Source organism: Micropterus salmoides, unplaced genomic scaffold (genome assembly GCF_014851395.1).
Source record: "Micropterus salmoides isolate LMB-PRFRI ecotype aquatic unplaced genomic scaffold, ASM1485139v1 Ms_hic_scaffold_6, whole genome shotgun sequence".
Lineage (NCBI taxonomy): Eukaryota > Metazoa > Chordata > Actinopteri > Centrarchiformes > Centrarchidae > Micropterus > Micropterus salmoides.
Genome location: NW_024044348.1, coordinates 31,796,967 through 31,816,385, shown reverse-complemented (window position 1 = coordinate 31,816,385; position 19,419 = coordinate 31,796,967). Strand labels below are relative to the sequence as shown.

General features: G+C 42.8%; 1 protein-coding gene across 2 annotated transcripts in view; it reads right to left on the bottom strand.

The window, feature by feature from the left end:
* LOC119890006 (transcription initiation factor TFIID subunit 4) overlaps positions 1 to 19,419 on the bottom strand; it is an 80,820-nt gene that overhangs the window by 17,111 nt on the left and 44,290 nt on the right. For both annotated transcript variants that reach the window (XM_038700991.1, XM_038700992.1), the window contains exons 12-13: positions 18,874 to 18,930; positions 6,209 to 6,331 (exon numbers count right to left, since the gene is read on the bottom strand). In XM_038700991.1, coding sequence (XP_038556919.1) covers positions 6,209 to 6,331; positions 18,874 to 18,930 — 180 coding nt within the window. The remainder of the gene's footprint in view (positions 1 to 6,208; positions 6,332 to 18,873; positions 18,931 to 19,419) is intronic.

The window sequence follows — 19,419 nt, the reverse complement described above, 5'->3', positions numbered from 1 at the left end:
GAGCTCCACATGTTTAAGAAAGCTAAAAAAAGAAGGTCAAGTTAGCCGTCTCTTCCACTGTGTGCATTATTCAGACATGGAGAGGAATAAGAGGAAAGTAGGAATGAGGAATGTTGTGGTAGTAAACAGTAAACAGGAGGAGCCTGTACTGAGTACTGTATACTCGCACATTACTACCACTTCTCCGACTTTACCAATAAGCAGTCATGCTATCCCCAACAGATTGTGGGCATAGAAGGAAAAAAGATGGAAAGGAGGAAAGGGAGAAGAGACGGGGAGGACTGAGCAAGTGATTTCCTCCCCCATTCAGATGGCCGGTCTCCTTCTTAACCAAACAGCCTGGTTGGTCCTAGTCCTCTGAGTCCTTACGCCCCCCCCTCCAGCTCCGGAAGCCTCGTGCTCTGCGAGTTTCCTGTTTGTCTGGTTGAAGACCTGGCCGTTTTACTCCCAGGCGGCACACTGGGAGGGACGCAGAAGGAGGAGGAGGAGAAGGAGAAGAGGAGAACCACAAGAGAGAAGGACAGAGGGCAGGTTGGCGGGGAGAAGGCAAAGGGAGAGACACTGAACACTCCCGAGTTGGGATTGATTTACTTCATTAACCGAGATTACAAGTTTAACTTACAAACCAGAGGTCAAAATTTCTCATTAACAAGGGGACCGTGGAGAACCTCAGGGCTTGGAGACCACTCTTATTACTGACTACACATTTCAATCTGTCTTTGATGTTCCATGTCTGCCTTTCTACCCCCTCTTTCCCCCTCCTATTTTTTTGGCAGCGAGGTTGATTTTAATTGTAGCTATAGAACAGAGCATAGTTTGCCTGTAAGCCAGCCTCCACATCTGTAGTGAGTGCAGCTTTAGTGATATTGGGTGCAGTCCATAGCTTGGGGCTAATTTTAATGGTCCCCCCCTCCTCCCTCCTTCATTGGAGACTCAGATTGTTTTCCACGTGATTCCTGTTAATTTAGCTGGAGGAAAGGGCATCAGTTTTCCTTGTGCTTTTCCCCCTCTCTCCCCATGCCTCTCACTCTATTGCCTCACTCCTTCTTTCTGATCTACAGCCTCAAAGAAAGAAGGTGAAATGAATTCAAATGGAAAAAATAGACTGTGCTCACTATTAAATCGCTCGCCTACCTTTGTCCCTTGCATGGCGCCTGGTCAAGGCAGATACCAGAAAGGCAGTGTGGCTGTACAAACCGAGGCAATTGAGCTGCTATTGTCGCTTTTACGTCAACAAACAAAAGCTCTTCCTTTGATGTGATAAATGGCCTCAGTGGTGGGATGATAACTATGAGCTCGTAAATGTGTCAAGGATGTTTTAAAGCTCTGAGCATGTTTAACACTGCAAGACATTGTGCGCCGAGACACATTTTACATTGGAGATCCTTTAATGCTAACCATAGATGTACAGAGGAGTCTCTGTCTATCTTCCTTCTGTGTTGCTCTTTCCAAAGCGAGCAACACAGAAGCCACGCACTTGGTCGAGATGCACCAAATAGGGAGAGGAGATCATAACACACAAAAATCAATGAGCGGAAATGAAACAGTAAAGTGTTCAAATAATGTTAAATGTGTGAAAGGACAGAATATAGAGGGTGTGATGGAATAATCATTGTGAATAAAGCTCTATTCGACAGACTGTCCTCTTTTCCCAATTCAGAGACCTAAAATCCATTTTTATTTCTTCTCTGCACAATATACAAATACTGATGTGACTATAGGGAAGCAAAGAATTGAACATGGCATACAGTCTACCTATGTATAAGCTGTTACCACCTCACATAATGCTCAGTTGCAGCAGCACTGTATATATGCCAGTAGCTGAGCTGCAAAATATATTAAATACAAAGAATTAAAGAAAAATCAGCTTCTAGCAGTAATGAACGTTTAATTTTGTGTACATTTGTTAGAAGGGCATGTGTTTTTGGTGCCTAAAGAGAAAACATACTCTGGGAATTAAGATATCCTTTTTCAATAGCTCAACGCTTTTTAATCAGGCATTATAGTATTAGTGTCCACATCTTCAAGGTAATGTTTTGAGGGTATCCTCCTTCAGCTGCCCTTTGTCACAGCAATTCATCCCTCCACTTTCTTCAAGGTAGCACACCCTTGACTTATGTGCTGAACTTCAAAAAGCTGTGTGCGCTGATTGGAGGGTCAGGGCTGTAGAGGGTGGGTGACTACTGAGCTGGAGGGGGTTTGCGGTGTGTGTGCCTGTGCGGCCCCTGCCTGTGCGGCCCCTGCCTGTGCAGTGACCCACCACTGAGGCCAGAGCAGACCCTCTTCCAATGAGCCAGCCAGCAGCCCCAGCCATTGGCTCCTTGGAACTAATCCACCCTGCGGAGCCCTGTAAGGCCCCCTTTGTTCCCTCCTGCAGACTAGATCAGGCTGGAGACAGACACAGTCTTGACTGGCTATCACTTTCACAGCCTGTGGCAATCTACATCCAGGCACAGGCCCAAGCTCGGCCAAGCCACCATCAAATTAAAGGTGGGTGAGTGGGGGGAGGTAGAGCAAAATTGTGTCACCTGAATTCCGTCACAGTCCGAACATGGTGGAAAAGTGGTCTGATGAGGAAAAGAACAAGCAGGAGGGAAGGAAAATTGAAGAAGAGGATTTCAACAGGAGTTCTGCCTCTCGGTGAACAGAACAGGATCTCAACAAGGCCATTATCTGGCTCCTAATTTGAGCTCTGGCACAGCACTGAAGGGCTGCCTTTGTCTGGGATTAATGCGGAAAGCTCAGGATGCAATGTCAGAGGGAAATAATCAGCATGGGCCCTTCATAACGTTGGCTGCTTGTGCTCCTGGCCAGGGCCCCCCGGCTCATTTCTGTGGAGATGAAATCTATGACAAGCCCCTCAGTGAAGCTAAGAGCAGGCAACAGTCCAGTAACACCCACAGGCCTCCAGGCATCCTGTGACCCCCTTAGAAAAGTCACATTCACTTTGCTCTGGAGAAGGGAAAGAGAACGCTGCAGGCGCTTCCAGCCCATGTGAAATGAAGAAATGTGAGGAGGTGAAAACGAAGTGAAAATAAGTTAAGATTCCTCCTCCGCCCTCGCTGAAATCACTCCAGAGGAGGGGCACTCTGTGACTTCACTTCATTATGCCCCTCTAATTAAACATGAACAGGACATTAAAAAAGGGATAAAATAGACAAAAAGACAACAACTCCAGCATAATGTATATTCATGTTTATGTTGTATAACTGCATTTGGGAAAGCAGTTTGAGAAAGCAGTTTTTTTTTAATGCAGCAGAAGGTCGCGGGCTAATACCCATCAGAGTAAAACATTCTGAAAGAGGTTGGCACTGCACTCAAGGACCAGAAGTAATGCTTTTATTTTGTTATTTATGCTTTTTTACCGGGTGCATTACTATGCTCCTCCGCAGCGTATTGCTGCTAAGCGAAGGATGTGAAGATGCAACTCGATAAGCAGGTTATTAAAATGACCAATTGACATTCAAAATTCAGGCTTATTTTAGATTCATCATATTTACAGATGAATATGTGGAATTTAAATGTTTCCCCTGCTGCCTAAAGGAAAATGTGACTTGGTACAGCAACTGTGCATGACTTCATGTATGACCCTGCGCTGGAGAAATATGATACTCAAGTCGTTGCTTATGGAACATAAGAGGAGACAGTTCAGCTTAATTAAGAACAGACTAGGCAAGTCACATGGGTGTACGTCACCGTGCTCCCTGGAACATACACAGATATTTCCTACCATCTTTGTCACGTTCACCAACTTAAATTGTGGAGAGTGGGTTTTTAGACAGATTCCCAAACTTGGCTCATGCTTAACAGGTTAAGCATGAAGAGGATGTGCGGTATTAAGAACACAATGGCTCCCAAAACGCTGCGGAGGAATGGAAACCCACAAAGAACGCTGTCCGCAAAACAAATCCACTCCATGGTGCCTCCAGAAAGGTACTGGCTCATGAAACTAATCTGAGATTTCCGATGTGCTCCTCTTCATCCACTTTGTAGGTGAATAATGATGAACAATGGTTCAGAGGGCTGCACACTGTGTCGCCAGCCCACCAGTGCACTTCACAGCTCCCTCACCACACAACCTCAGTTGTGGATACACATAATCTGCTTGAGTCTGTGGGAATAAGGATGCCAAACTGGACCTGAATTGTCACTCATATGGTGATCTATGGCCACTTGGCTAAAGCTAAAAATGCACACATACATGAAATACAATAAAGGCAAGAGACTTAATCAATCAATCAGAAACCAGTTATTTATCCATTTACCATTGCTGTTAGAGTACACAAAAAAGTTGTGTAGTTACAGTCTAATAATTGTCTTACATTTCGTTCATCTTAGTAAACATTATAGCCTATAATACGTCGAACTGTCAGTGTTTCCTACGTGACAACCGAAGAGCCAGCCAAAGAGAAAGCTCTTAGAGAGGTTACGGTCATACTCCCTCAGGGAGTTTTATTTTTATTTCCAATCTCCATTGTTATGTCTTCTTATGCATTCTGACATGTTGACTTCATTTCAAATGTATTACATAACTACTTTTAGGTTGACCAAAGAAAATTGATGTGTGAATTTAAATGAACTTGAAATAGAAGCTTACTGGTCGAAAGGAAATCCCAAGAGTGGGCTGTGATGTGATCACATCTTCCACCAAAAGAGGCCACAAGTTCATCTATCAGCCGTGACAGAAAACCAAATGGTTTGGAGGCCCAGACAACAGCATACAGTGGCTATACAGTGGCAATGCCTGTACAGATAATATAATGTAAACAATCTATGTTGTTAAGAAAGGAGCAGTGTAACATTGGCCACTGGGTGTTAAAATGTGCTGAGGAACTGAACTTGTTTCTGAATTGGAAAATGTGCTGTTGAACACTGATATATAAGAATTCAATAGCTATGATAGAAACTATTAGGGAGATGTAAATTTAGCTGTGGCTCAGGAGTTAGAGCGGGATGCCTGTTAATCGCAAGGTCAGCGGTTCAATCCCCGGCTCCTCCAGGCTGCATGTTGAAATATCCATGGGTAAGATACTGAACCCCGATTTGCCCCTAGCGGCTGTTCCGCCAATGAATGTGAGTGAATGGTGAATGCAGATGTAGTGTAAAAGTGCTTTGTGTGGTCAAATAGCATTTACATATTAGGGAGACCGATAAAACAGGCAGAAAACTAGAGTAAATAAACAAGAGTTCCAAACATAAAGTGTACTAAATTATCATGAACAGTGAGGGACAACTAAGCAAAAAGCTGATTTTGTACAATATCTTCAATACCACAACCTACTGTATATGATTGATTAATTGTTCTAGGCGATGGACTGGCGACCTGTCCAGAGTGTACCCTGCCTTTCACCCGATGTAAGCTGGGATTGGCTCCAGCCCCCCTGCGACCCTGTACGCAGGATAAGCGGTTGACAATGGATGGATGGATGGATGGATAATTGTTCTAGGAGCAATGTCAGTCACTATACTTTTTTTTAATAATGTCATAAAAGTCTCACAAGTGCAGAGTTTCTGAGTACCACAGATATTTATCTTCAGACAAATGTTTGGAGCATTCTGTAGAAAGTGACCGTCTCAGAACCACAGCACGGTAACTGGATTCAGGAGAATATCCTGCACTAAAACAATAAGAGAATAACATCTCTCTGACCAGCAACTGAAATAGGAAACCACTGCTTTACCTGCAGTTATGGATGTCTATTTTTTATTCACTGTCTTACAGATACATATTCAGTGACTCATGTTTTGAATATCTAGCAACCCTCCATGTTTGAACTTACCACCGTCAGGGATGACAGGAACATGAAAATTACCACTGAAAGCTGTCTAAACAAAAAATACACTGTAATAGAAAAATGGGGAAAAATATTATCTTGGATTGGAGTGTTTTTTAGTTGGTAGGTTGTCATTATGTTAATTGTTTGTTATAGTATCATCAGTAAGGTGGTAAGAGAGCTGAGTTCTAAGTCAGAAAAAGGGATCATTAGTTAGGTGATGTTATCACACACAAATGGTCCCTACATAGTATTATGTTTGTCAGACAAATACAGTATAGCAGAAGTAAATTGCGCCTTTATGTCAGAAAGATTTCTACAAAAGTTAATAGTGAAAATTGTGTTAATGAGGATAGATTTTGACTCGAACACCAGCAACTGAATATGGACAAAACATTTGATAATTTAAGACATTAAGCGAGTCTAGTTCTTACCTCTGTCCCTGATGGGGTGGCCCCTGGTGAATCCACTTTACGTTTTTTACGGGGTCCAATTGCGGCTAGTGCTGTGAGGTTGGCGTCTCGCTGCCTCATCTGGGCCAGTTCCTGTTGCTGCATCTGGTGAAGACAACACAAAGATTTAGGGTTAGAGTCCAATGGCAACCTGACAAATTCAAGTACATTTAATGTCTCAAAAACAAAAAAAGTTTTAACCAATATTTACAACTCTTGAGTAAGAAGCTATTTGTCCTCTATGTGGTGGCTTTGAAAATAATAGCGCCCCATTCTACATAACAAACACTGCAGCAAAAAAAAAAACTGTAATACAGAACTGCCCTATCTTAGCTTTTTCACTTGATAACACTGATGGTCCCAACCATTGACTGGTGGCTGGCTAACGTATAGGTCATAAGCCAGTCTATGGATCCCAACATCCAAAGCACTACTTTCTTTGCTCGTTACATGTTAACCACATAAAGGTGCACCATGACAATTACTTGTAGCCACATACCTGAGCCCAAAATTACAATTTCCAATTTTAGGAGCATTTGCAACCAAAACTGTCAAACTTTAGAGCACTGTAAGACCTGGTGAGAAAGATCAATAAGACCAAGAGTATGATTAGTTGTAGGAATTACTATATAAGGGCATATATCTGTCCATCCGTATATAGTATAATCTCTCCTGAGCTAAACAAAATGGAAGCCGGTTGTCAGCCATTAACAGAGCTTTTGTCAAAGATCGAGTGTGTGTGTGTGTGTGTGTGTGTGTGTGTGTGTGTGTGTGTGTGTGTGTAGTCACATGGTCCATTGTGATTTTTGCAGTTTGTGATGTATAAAGAGGAGGTTGTGGGGAGGCACTGCCCAAGGTAATGTCATGTCTAGCCTCAGGGCTGAGGGGGAACCCAGCGTTGCTGGGAGCTGCCCTTTCTATTGGGTGGATGTGTGAGGCCCTAGGGGCATGGCACAGAGAGTGTCAGCACTCCCTCCCACATGCAAACACAGTGCAGACACACACACACACGTGCCTATCAATCTTGGCCACAGCACAGGGAATGTCTACCCACCAGCTTGCCTGCGTGCCTGCCCGCTGGGAGAGAGAGGTCTGGGTTGAAGCGAACAGGGACAATCAATGTGCGCTTTCATGTCTTTCATGTTCTTTTATGTTATCTCTCAGCATGCGTTCGCTGGGCGCTGGTGTTTGTGTGAGGCATGTATGTTGTCTGATCAGGGGAAAATTTCATGTTACTTTCAGATGGTGCTCTGTAAAAGGTTGCTTTGGTGTACAAAGTCTGATCTAAAATGTGCATGCAGTTGCCTCTGATTTTTTCCTAAAACCCTGCTGGCAAGGCATGCCCTTTAGGGTGTTGCCACTTCACATTTAGCACGGTGGAACTGTTGAAAGATTCAAACACGCTGACAACACAAAGTAGGGGAAATAACAGCAGTAGTGCCAAACAGCTGAATATCTAAACCACATATATTTGTCCATTTTTAAAAGGGATGGTGGTGAAAATGTTTATATTGTAGTTAGCAGATAATAATTAGTAGCAAGGGTCATTGCAGGCAATGTGGAGTTGGTAATCAGGCTCTTAATGCTATGTAAATGGAGACAGAAGGAATAATGGAGTCAGAAACTGGGGATCGTGGCTGGATGTGGTGATGCGTGGAGATGATTACTGCCCCTGTTCACATAGCAAATGTAGCATTAATGTTATCAATGCTAACCTTATTAGGCTTTGCCACAAACAACACACAAATCTCCCCAGGCCTGACCTTAAAGAATCCCTCTGCAGAGTGAGCCAAGAGAGACCGATGCAGAACAGAGAGAGAGAGAGAGGTCCGCTATCTCATTGATGGCACCAGGATGCCGGCATCTCCGCCTGGCAGTTGGCACCAGGCATGGGCTCCCAGTGCCCACAGCAACTGCCTGCATTTTCAGATTTATGACTGTATGACAAATGAAGACTTCATTTTACCATCTGCAACCCTCCAGTCCGCGTTTCCCGTCAGTAAAGAGGCCGCCATGACACAGGGAGACTGATTTCTGATTTCAATCTGGTGCCAGTATGCCGGGTCTACCTTCCTTTAATGACTGCCAACTGATACAAGCCAGAGTTGGGCCAGGCGTTGATAGATTTGTTTGCCCTTAGGAGTTGTTTCAACTACCATTTAACTCATACATTTACATAGAGTATGTCCATTGACACACACAGGTGTACAAACGCTATGAAGTAGTGGCAGTAGATGTGGGTACATGTTGCCTTCAAAACAGTTTCAGTGCTTGGATTGTCTGTCCTGAACTGTACAGGGTTTGTTGAGATTAGGTCTCGAGGGTATTGGTACCATTCTTCAGTCACTATTCACTATGTATATGATTTTTTGGTGTTAAGAAACTCTCCTGTTAAGAATGCCATCAATCTCTGTTAGTGAGTTTTTAGGTACCACCACTCATCGCCTTTAGTAATGCTGCCTGTCTGTTATGGGATACTGTTGGTAAAGTAAATTAGTGTCAGTGACCAGGGCGTCTTTTTGATAAGGATATAACTATGACCTACAAGTACAAAGATCTCTTTCTACCTTCTGGACTACCCTCCTGGCAATGTTGAGCCACAGGTACAAACTGCAAAGGTCACCACAAAGATTCATCCCACACAGGAAGAAAAACTAGCTGGCAGGATGCATACATTTGCCAGGTCCGATCAATGGTACCGCATAAATATCTACTGTTCTAAAGTCACGTAAATACCAGTGCTTCCAGTGTGCCTGTATGCCCTTTTACAGCAGGGAACTGGAACTTGTAAAGTCAAATTATTAGCAAAGGTCAGGAGATGTAGAACATTTTCGAGATACCTGACAGAATCAATCTACAGCTTTGGTAGAAAGAAGTGATGATGTTGGGGTCAATGTAGGGAAATGATAAGTGTATGTAACATATACATTTCTGGGGAAACACTTGTCGCAGTTGCACAAAGCTCTCTTACAGATGTTGAGTGCCCTGCTACTGAAAAAGCGGATCAGTTCACACTATGATGGCACAATGTGCAAGTGCAAACGCTCAAGCTCTGAATCTGATATTCAGGCCTGTGTTCGTTGAGGCTCCCAGACTTACTCCTAATCTGCACCGAAAGTTTGATTAAAGATAAAGACACACTGTTGAATTAAGCTTCTACAGACACTCTCTGCAAGACGTTAAAGCTCTCCTTTGAGAATAAATGACATCGTCCCATGTTTTATGATATACAACACTAAATTACAGACAACCCATCCCCCCCAAAAATCTTTTTTCTAGCTTTAAATCTAAATTAAATATGCTTGATAGCTTGAAAAATCCAGGCTCTGGATATCAAAGTATATGTATTCATCAGATTATTCGTGTCATGGGTATATGTCCTGGAAGATTCTTCCAAAATCATATTTAAATAAGACTAAGAGCTGTAGTTTGAGGGCAGTAAAAGTTAATATTTGTCAGCAGCATAGACGAGTGAACTATCTTCACAGTTCACAAGTTTAACACACAGCTGCTGAATCAGTACAGCTGGTGCTTACAACTGAAAAGGTGGGACTAAGTAAAATGAAAGATAAATAATGTTATACATTACTAATGTTTTTATTCCTAATGCATGTCACTGCCTTGTTGACTGAACTGATACCGGACTGATGGTGTTCACTGCATTCAAATAAGGTATAATCCATTTCTTAATATGGGGGGTTTCACCACTTAAAAAAATATTTATGTATTAATATTGGTGTAGGTAGTTTGGATAAAATCAGATGCTTTAATTTTATAATAGCCCACCACACAATAGACTGCCTGTATTTTCATAAATAAGAACAAATGTGATTGTTTTATTGTTATTTACATTATTACAAACATATTTAACTGAGAAAATAAGAAAACATGCTTGTAAGAATGTGTGCAGCTGATAATAATCAGATCCATTTGTTTGTCTTACTATTCTTTGTTTGTTACCTTTTTCAAACATCTTGTCTAACTTCAAGCTCTTTACCCTTAATGTCCATCAAGACCTGACTAAGAAAAAAGGGCTTTTTTCTCAACATAGAAGAAAGTGCAGCATGTTCCCTTATGATGCAAAAATGTCCAAAACACGGCAAGAACCTTAGAGCGGTCTGATATGCTTGGAGTGAAGTGGAGGATGGGCTGCAGGAGCCATGATGGCCAACCTTCTCCATCTCTGCTGTTTTTAACAAAGGCTTTTCTTTCCATCCTCCCTCCCTCCTCCTGGCCTGAGGGGCTGCTCACGGCCCCCCAGACGCTTACAGACAGATGTCCTTGGTAGAGCAGAACACGCTCTGCTTGACGTCACAAACCGCTACAGGGCTGTAAGGAAGCAAGAGGGCTCTCTGCCCTGCAAAGACCACAATACAATATAAAACCCAGACCATGGGTTTCAAGCTTATCTGTCTCTTAGTCTCCCCCTAGCAAGCTCTGGTCCAACAGGACACAGCAGGGTTTTGAGTATATAGACATAACATATGCCACTTATGGTGAACCTGAAACCAGAAATGTTTGTCTGCTGTCAGGTAGATAAGGCCCACAAGAGCAGGATAGACAGTTTCAGTACCATTGGAAATTGGTATCCTAACAGCTCCCCATAATCCAGCATCATCATTATTTCTGTTATATACTGGTATATATGACGGTCCTAGTGGCTTAGTGGTAGTGTAATTCAAGTCCAACCAGGACCCTTATTGCATGATGCTACCCTCATTTACTGTCACTTCTATTTCTGTAGAAAATAAAAGCAAAATTCCACCAAAGCTAATGGCAGATTGTATGCCATGCACCTTCTAATATCAAAAATAAAATGTATAAAGGGAAGGTCCTGTGAATTTTACACTGGGTGTGAGCATAGGCAGACATGTTCGAACATGTTGTTGGGCTACACGCAGACTGTTCGCGCGGACATGAGCAGATGAAAAAATGTATGTCACGTAGGACCTCGTAGCTATGAGGACGCAGAAATAATACTGTTTTTATGATTTCAAACATTTTTTATTAAACTATAAATCAAACCAAAAACTAAAAATATTTTATTAGTTTTAGCCACGCTAGCAGCATGGCTGCAGGAGTGGCAATTCTAGTCTGTTGGTTGATCTACCACTTTGGTCCAGACCAAAATATCCACGGTACCCAGAGGATGAATCCTTATGACTTTGGAGATCCTCTGACTTTTCCTCTAGCGCCACCATGAGGTCCACATTTAGGGTTTGAGTGAAATGTCTCAACAACTATTGGATGGATTGTCATGTAATTTAGTAAAAATATCTTCCCCTTGTTCCCCTCTGGATAAATTGTAATAACCTTGGGGAACTTCTGACTTTTCCATGTAGCACCATTATCAGGTCAAAACTTTAATTTGTCTAATACTTTGGCTTGTTTTGCTTTTTTTTGGTGGCAAACCTAATGACATTCCCATCAGCCTCAACTGTTTTGTGCTACTTATCAAATATTAGTGTGCTATCATGTTACACTAAGACGGTGAACATGGTAAACATTATGCCTGCTTATGCTTAACATCAGCATGTTAACATTGTCTTTGCCAATATACAGCCTGACAGAGTATAGCTGTAAACTCAGGCCTCAAATATGATAAATGACCATTTTGCGTTTCTATTTCAAATGCTGGTATCCAAAACAGTGCACCTTCTTCTCTCTACTTCACAGGAGTGTGTTGACGTTTTACATATGTGTTTTGTGCACGTCTGTAATCCATGGATCTCATTCACCTGACACCCACATGGCCGACATTACGGGAACATCTGGGAGCTGCATCTTGAGGCCTTTCTTCATGTGAAGTGCCTGGCAGTTAGTTTGCTGCAGGGAGAAGGGTCATTTGCAGTAACCAATCAGGTTTCACTTCTCCATCTGCGCTCAGACACTACAAAGATGTGAGTTTAGCCTCGAACTGCTAATGTAGGCTGGTCTTTGTGTTAAAACTGGATAGAGACATGTATGACTTCATCAACAGAACTCAGTAATTACATGTGGCAGTGTTCCCCAAGAGAAAATATTCTAATATTGAATATATATGTTAAAATATATGTCTCATGTGTGCATGGACTAACGTGTAGTATTGCGGGTCTTTTCTAATCAGCCTTAAAGGTATAAAGTTGCAGTGTATTGTATTCAATGTTGTATCACTATATACAGTATTCAGTAGATTCATATGTGTTTATTCAGTACAGCATGTTGTTGTAAAGCCGCACGTACCAGTATGTATTGACACTTATAATAACCTTTACTGTATTTATCAGACACGGCACTATTAACAATTTGTGTTTGGACTATTGTGCCAGTACCACTCTTCTTGAGTAACAGATCATAAATTCATTTTTCAAGATTCAAAAAGGGTATAAAAAATATTGTTTCATCACCTTTTTCAACAGACATAATTCTCCTTAAATATTCCAGTAAATTTGTCTGTGATTATATGATTTTACCTATGGAGATGAATTCAAAACACATGCATGAGCTAATAGTCTTGGCTCAGAGTGTTCCATTTCCTCTAAAGCCGAGTATGTCAGAAGTGTTTCCAGGGCCAAGGACCAATTATTCAGAGCCCTCAGCCGTCCCTGGAGCTAAGGTCATTATGTGAGTGTCACTATCATGACCCTGCGGTTCCTCTTCATCTGCAACTTATTTGCAGGAATTAAACCGTGTGGAGGGAGACTACGTGATATATGTGGATAAATTGAATATGACTAACAGACTTGATGCCTTTACATCGGAGTAAGTATTATTTTTATAAATAATAACATTTGCGCTACACATTTTGCCAAAGAACAGTGTTTAATGAAGGAGCTAGAAATCAGTGATAAGCAGATTCTGACAGTGTTACACCGGAGCGTCAGGAGGAGAATGGTGATCATTAAAAATACTGCTTATCTAAGGGAAAATTTCCTACTTTAAATGTTCTCTCGCTTTGTCTCATTCTATGCTGGCGTGCTTCGTCTAGCACTCTTCTCTCTCCCTGTCTCTCTCTTTTTTTTAACATTTAGATTCGCAGCTCGTCACCTTCTATTGATCACGCCTAATTTGCATCCAGGAAAAGATGAGAACTCAGATATTCACACTCCGAGAGAGGACGATCTCAATGATTTATTCATTTCCAAATCAAAAAAAAAAAAAAAGGAGTGAAAGGAAGGTAGATGAGAAGGGGAATCTTCATAGGCAGCAGGCGACTAGCAGGCTCTGAGGCTGGGCTCTTCTTCCCCACACTGCCCCCAGGCACATGGTGTGCAAGTCCTCCTAATTAACAAGGTGAATCATGCTGCCGCTCTCTAATTAGCCAACATGACAATCTAATGGAAACATGCAGGCCGAGCTGGCACACTTAGCATCACCTCACAAAGACCCCCGGTACTGTCCTTCCCATATGAATTCCACAAAAATGACACCTCAGATTTTAAATGGAGAAGAAGAGAAAAGGTGGGGCAGAGTGGTCCAGGGAAGTGTGTTTTTGGGAGAGGTCAGAAGGGAGAAGTTAGCTGGTGAGGGTGAGGTGTTTCCCCCCCCCCCCTCTCCCATCCTCTGTGTGCGGTGTTTGTTGCCTAATTGAAACGTGTCCTGCCTCCTGCCTCCCTCTCACTTATATCCCAGGCACAGGAGGCTGACACCTCGCCACCAGCATAGCTCAGCACGCCCAATTCCCCTGTCGCTCGAGTCCCAAGGAGTGCTCTGGCGCACAAAGAGAAAAGTGAACCTACAGGCTTGTACAGCGAGAAGACGAGTCGCTATCTCCCTCTGAGGCAAAAAAAAAAAATCTCCTTTTTTGTTGTTTTCCTTCTCATTACAGCACTTTGTAATATTCGAAAACACACAGGAACACCAAAGGTACTTTTAAAGCTTGATTCTTTTTTTCTTGTAATATGTCTTGAGGTGAAGAAGAAAACTCAAGTTGAGTCTACCGACAACAAAGCAACAAATAAACATAGGGTTAGTGTACTATTTAGTAGCCTGCGCATCTTAAGGACCCTTATTATGTGATAATTAAATTCTCCACATCAACCTTTTGTATGATTTTTCAAAAAAATACAAATCCCGTTAAAGTTATATTAAATAAAAGGACACATGCTAAACTAATGCATAACCTACTTTGTTAAAAATAAACAGGGTTAAAAACACACGATCTTTCCACTTGAGCAGAACATGAGCGTACTGTTCTTCTACTCACAATCCCACGGGTTGACCATGAACACTGCTGCTCTTTTCATACTAAGGTAATGTGTATCTGTGGGGCCAGAAGACAAGAATATAACAACTATGAATTGGGACACACAAAACAGCAGGAATTCTCTTTGAAAGTCAGCGCAGAAAGGGAGAGAACGTGGAGGATGGTAGCAGGCTTTTGCCCTGGGGCCTGCCTTACGGGGGGAGAGCGCCTCTTTGAGCAGAGCAGTTTGTGGAGGGCCAGAGGATGAGAGCCTATGAACTCGCAGATATAACTGGCACAGTAAAAACAAGGGGCTACTACATTGTCCTCTGACACACAAGAGCCTCTCCTCTCTGGAGAAGTGCGAGAGCTCTGGCTGACGGGGCTTTCAGTGTGGGTGGATTCCAGTTTCTCCGTGACCTGGTCACTTGTGGAGGATGCCAGACCACTCACAAAACATGCACAGTATGTGTACATTAAGGCGTGGTGCATACTGGCCATGCAAAGGGTTTTGATTTAAATAACATGCACAGCATTATTATGTGAGCAATATTTTATTATGTGAGAAATAAGGCAAAATATACTAAATTTGACCACGGTTGGGCACGTCTCACACGAGTATTAGTCTAATTCGATTAATAGACTCATATGTTCGTAGAGCATAGAAGGATGTATTGTAACTACAGGCTTTTAATTGGAGATATGCAAAGTTGAGTTAGGGCAGAATTAATTCGGTAGAGGTTCAAGACATTTCGAGCAATGCTGGTGCGTCAAAATGGGCAAAAACTCCTCTCTCAATGCCTGAAGAAGAAGCACTACTTGAGGGAAAAAACCTTTGAGATTCCTATTGAAGTTCACATAAGTCTTCTGGAATCACTCTAAGCTAGGAGCGGAGTCTTGCTGCAAGGGCATGGTAATGTGGAAGACTGGAGAAAGAGCAATAGCATATGATGGTGTAGTCCATAACCAAGTCATATTAACAATTCTATACAGTAGAATTAGTGATCCTGGCATGATGGGGTTTGCTTTAGCAGCTGAACAGGCCATAACAGGAGCTTTTGGCCAGATTTTGGCCAGTTGTAGTAGCCAATTTGTCTTTCCCCTCTTCCCTCGTCTCTCTTCGCCTGTCCTTGCTCCACTGCTCTTCTCCAGCTCACTCGTTTCCTGTGTCCAGTTGTGCCTGCAGACGCGGTTGCGATGATGAATCTGTGGCTGCAGTGTGTCTGTGTGTCTGACATTGTGATGTATCTCTACTGGCCTTAACTCCCTCTCTATCTCCCCCTGCCTCCCCTCTCTTCCCCTCCCAACCCAAGTCTCCTTTTCTCTCCGTCTCTTTGTCTCTGACTCGCTGTCTCTCGGTCACCCTCTCTCTCTCTGTCTCTGTCTCATTCTCTCTCTCTCAATGAATAGGCATTGCCTGGCCTCCTGCCTCAGTGATGGAACAGACAGAACACACAGACCCACCACCACCAACAACAATAACAGCAAACAGGAACTGAGCTCCACGATTTGCCCATTGATTTTCACTGGGGGCATTTCTGAAATAGCCCATCTGACCTTTCGGCCAAATGCTAGTGAATGGAGGAAACAGAGTCGGTTAGAGAGGGTTAGACTACTCTGGCTCTCTCTCTCACGCAAAAACCTCTGCCAGCGTCTATCTGACCAGCATGCTCTGCTGGTGACATGGTTGTGGGATAGGTTGTTGGTGCAAATACAGATACACAATTATAGGCATAGCTACGGATATATTTCCCTTAGATGCAAGACTAAAATCTTAAAGCCCTGTTAGTGACACGTAACACCTACAATTTTCATCATCCTAGGAATCCACGCAGGAAAGGTGGTGGATCCCACTGGTATATTGACTCAGGGTTCCACCAGACAACCCGTTTAAGATTTGGTGGTAACAATCTATTTAATCCAATCTGTCCTTATTGTCACCATATAAACGTGTATGCACTGTGAAAAGGTGAGAACTAATAATTCTGTATTGCTATCAGGCTAAAATGTGAGCAATGCCAGTGACTTAACTGCAGCCATTCAAGCACTTATGTGGCCTTTGTGGAACTACAGCGTGTAAGTGATATCACTAAAAAACAAAGAACAAAAAACAAAAAACCTAGGTATCACCAGGGATCATGGGTTTTTCCCCCTTTATTGTGGATTTTCTCCTCATATACACCAGGGTCTAAGGATAAAGTTGAACAGATTTTAGAGACCTTTGAGGCAAATGGTGGCCTACGTACTGTAAATTAAATTGACTTGACAATCAACCCGAGCTTGCCCATTCATACCATTCATTTGCTGGTCATGGGTTGATACCTGGCCACTAGACTCAGTAATGCAACTATAGTTTCACAAGACGCTGCACCTGCCTTTTTAAAAACAAATCATGTTCCAGCTCAATTTATGTGCCGACACTTGGTTCAAGTATAAAACACGCTGTAATTCCATATCACCAAAATGATGATTGTTTGGTGGTGGTGGTTGTTTTGTGTGTATGTGTATAGGTGCATGTGTGTGTGTGTGTGTGTGTGCTTGATCAGGGAGAGGGACTTAAAGAGACGCTGGCTCCTCTGCCCGTCGCCCGGAAGAGTAGCTCGGGCTCATTATCCTGATGAAATTTGCACAGATGTGTGAGCTGCCGACAGACTCTGCAGTGACACAAACAGCCAGCTCAGGTGATGAAAACCAGAGAGGCACGGGGGCTGAGAAACGACGGCCATTAAGCAAAAAAGAAAGAGGTGAGGGAGGGTGGAAGAAGGTCTCTGTGTGTGTGTGTGGGGGGGGGCTCTAGCTAGCGGGAGAAAACATTACATAAAGTAACAATTTCTAAACCACCTTCTTAAAATTCCAGATGAAAATGAAAATGTGCATACGTGCACGCGGCTTCTCCTCACGAGGCACTAATCTGGCCGTATCCAGATGACGAGCGGACTGCCACTTAACAGGGAGGAGATCCACTTTGATCACATGGCCCCTGGGGCAAACCTATCGCGCTGCCTATTACACTGCTTCATTTGCATATGTGGGGCTTATGGGTAGGCTGAGATCTAGTGTGAATGTTCTAAACTGCAGCAGGGCTCAATGTTGCTAGAAAGAAATGTCCCGGAGAGACACAGAGAAAAGACAGAGCGCTGCTAGTAGCCAGAGGTGAGAGAAGTTGGCTTGTCACTTGAAGGTCATAAGTTCAACACCACAGACTGGCAGAGAGAAAATCCTAAAAAAGAAATACTTTGGCCCAATAACAATTTAAATTTGCCCTTGAGCAGGGGATTTACAATTACCCCTAAATGTAAATGGCTGAGTGACCAACATTAAAAGATAGTGGTCCCACTGGGGAGCTGTCAGGTGGAATTCTGTGAAAGAATAAATTAGGGTTAGTGTTAGTGAGAAAAGTGCATACAAGCTCAGTAAAGTTTACCCGGATGAATAAAGCGCTTTTTTTAAAAGAGCAAATGACTTAAAAGAAACCACGTCTGCTCCTTAACTTCTACATCAATAACAACAACTACAACAGGTGAACAGTGCTTGTTTTATCCTTCTGCCTATTCAGACTACTCTATGGAAGCTCCACACAATCCTCTTGATCCTTGTTAGTGAGCCAAGGACTGAAAGCACCCGGTGAAGTTATTCCGGAGTAAACAAAGAAAAAAACAAATACAAACTTCCGCTGTGACAGAATTATTTCGTCTGCGTAAACAACATTAACCAACCACTAAAAGAAGAGTGGTCTACTTTTCGAGTTCCACTGGGAATTTTTCCATACACAAGACCTGCACTTAAAATGAGGAGGATATAGCATCGCTCTGCCAACAGAAGTGCACTACATCAGTAAAACATTTCCCAATTTGTTACACTATGTGTTATGCCATGGCCTATTACTTGAAGAAGGAAATAACTCTTTTTACTCGTTTGTAGTAGTAAAAGTTAATGTAGAGCATGGATTGGTACATCTGAAACCCTCATTCACCATTCACTTTCTTTTCTGTTTTATGTTCTTACTGAACTATTGTTGCAGTTTGACTGTCTTCCAAAGAGAAAAGACAAAAACATGTTTTTTTTGCTCTCTTTCAAGTCATAATGTAGTAAGTAGGTTGAGAGACAGATGTTATAGTTTTGTGTTAGAACAAAATGGCATTAACAAATATTATTAACAAAAAGTTGAGAAAAGGAATGCAGAATAAACCTACAAAAGCTATGACAGTTATGACTGTATGTCCTTCCCAAATTTCAAACTAGTGAAAGATGAAGGGGCTGAAATAGACGGGAAAAAAAAGAAAAAGAAGGGGGTGGAGGAAGTGGAGGGTCTCTTTAGTGCACAGAAAATAATGTTCCACACATGGGCATCAATCGACGCGAATAATTCCTCAAACTTTTTTAAGTCCGACTTTAAATGGCATTACATATGTAGTGAGGCATGAAAAATTAATACGCTAGAGTCGGGGAAATGTCAAGGGTAATGATCTCCGCAGCAGCTTACCTCCTTAGCTTTCTGTTTCAGTCGAGCTTGCTCTGGGTCCTCTTGCCTGGAGCGACTCTGTAGAGTAAAGGGGGGGAAAAACACAGGTTAACAGCTGGTTTAAGGAGCCCACCCCCCCTCGCTACTCATCTGTTGCTGCTGCAGCAAAAATAGTGCAAAATGGGAACAGGATACAGAGGTGTCAAGGACATCGTATTTGAATTCAGAGAAGTGCAATGGAGCGCCCCCCGGGGGGCGGTGGCCTTTAAACCCGCTCCAAATCCAGCCCTAAATAAGCCGCTGGAGGGGGATTCTAATCAAAAGAGGTTATTAAAAATTCTGCACGAGCCAGCACACACACACACACACACACACACACACACCCACACACACACACACACACAGGGCAAAGGATGTTGGTGAGTATCAGTGGCAGTGGCTGCGTGTGTGTCATTATGAGCCAGTGTGGCAATCCATTGCTCTGTGTGTGTGTGTGTGTGCGCGCGCGTGCATGTGTGTGTGCATGAGTGCGTGTGTGTGTGTGTGTGTGTGTGTGTCCCTGGCGTA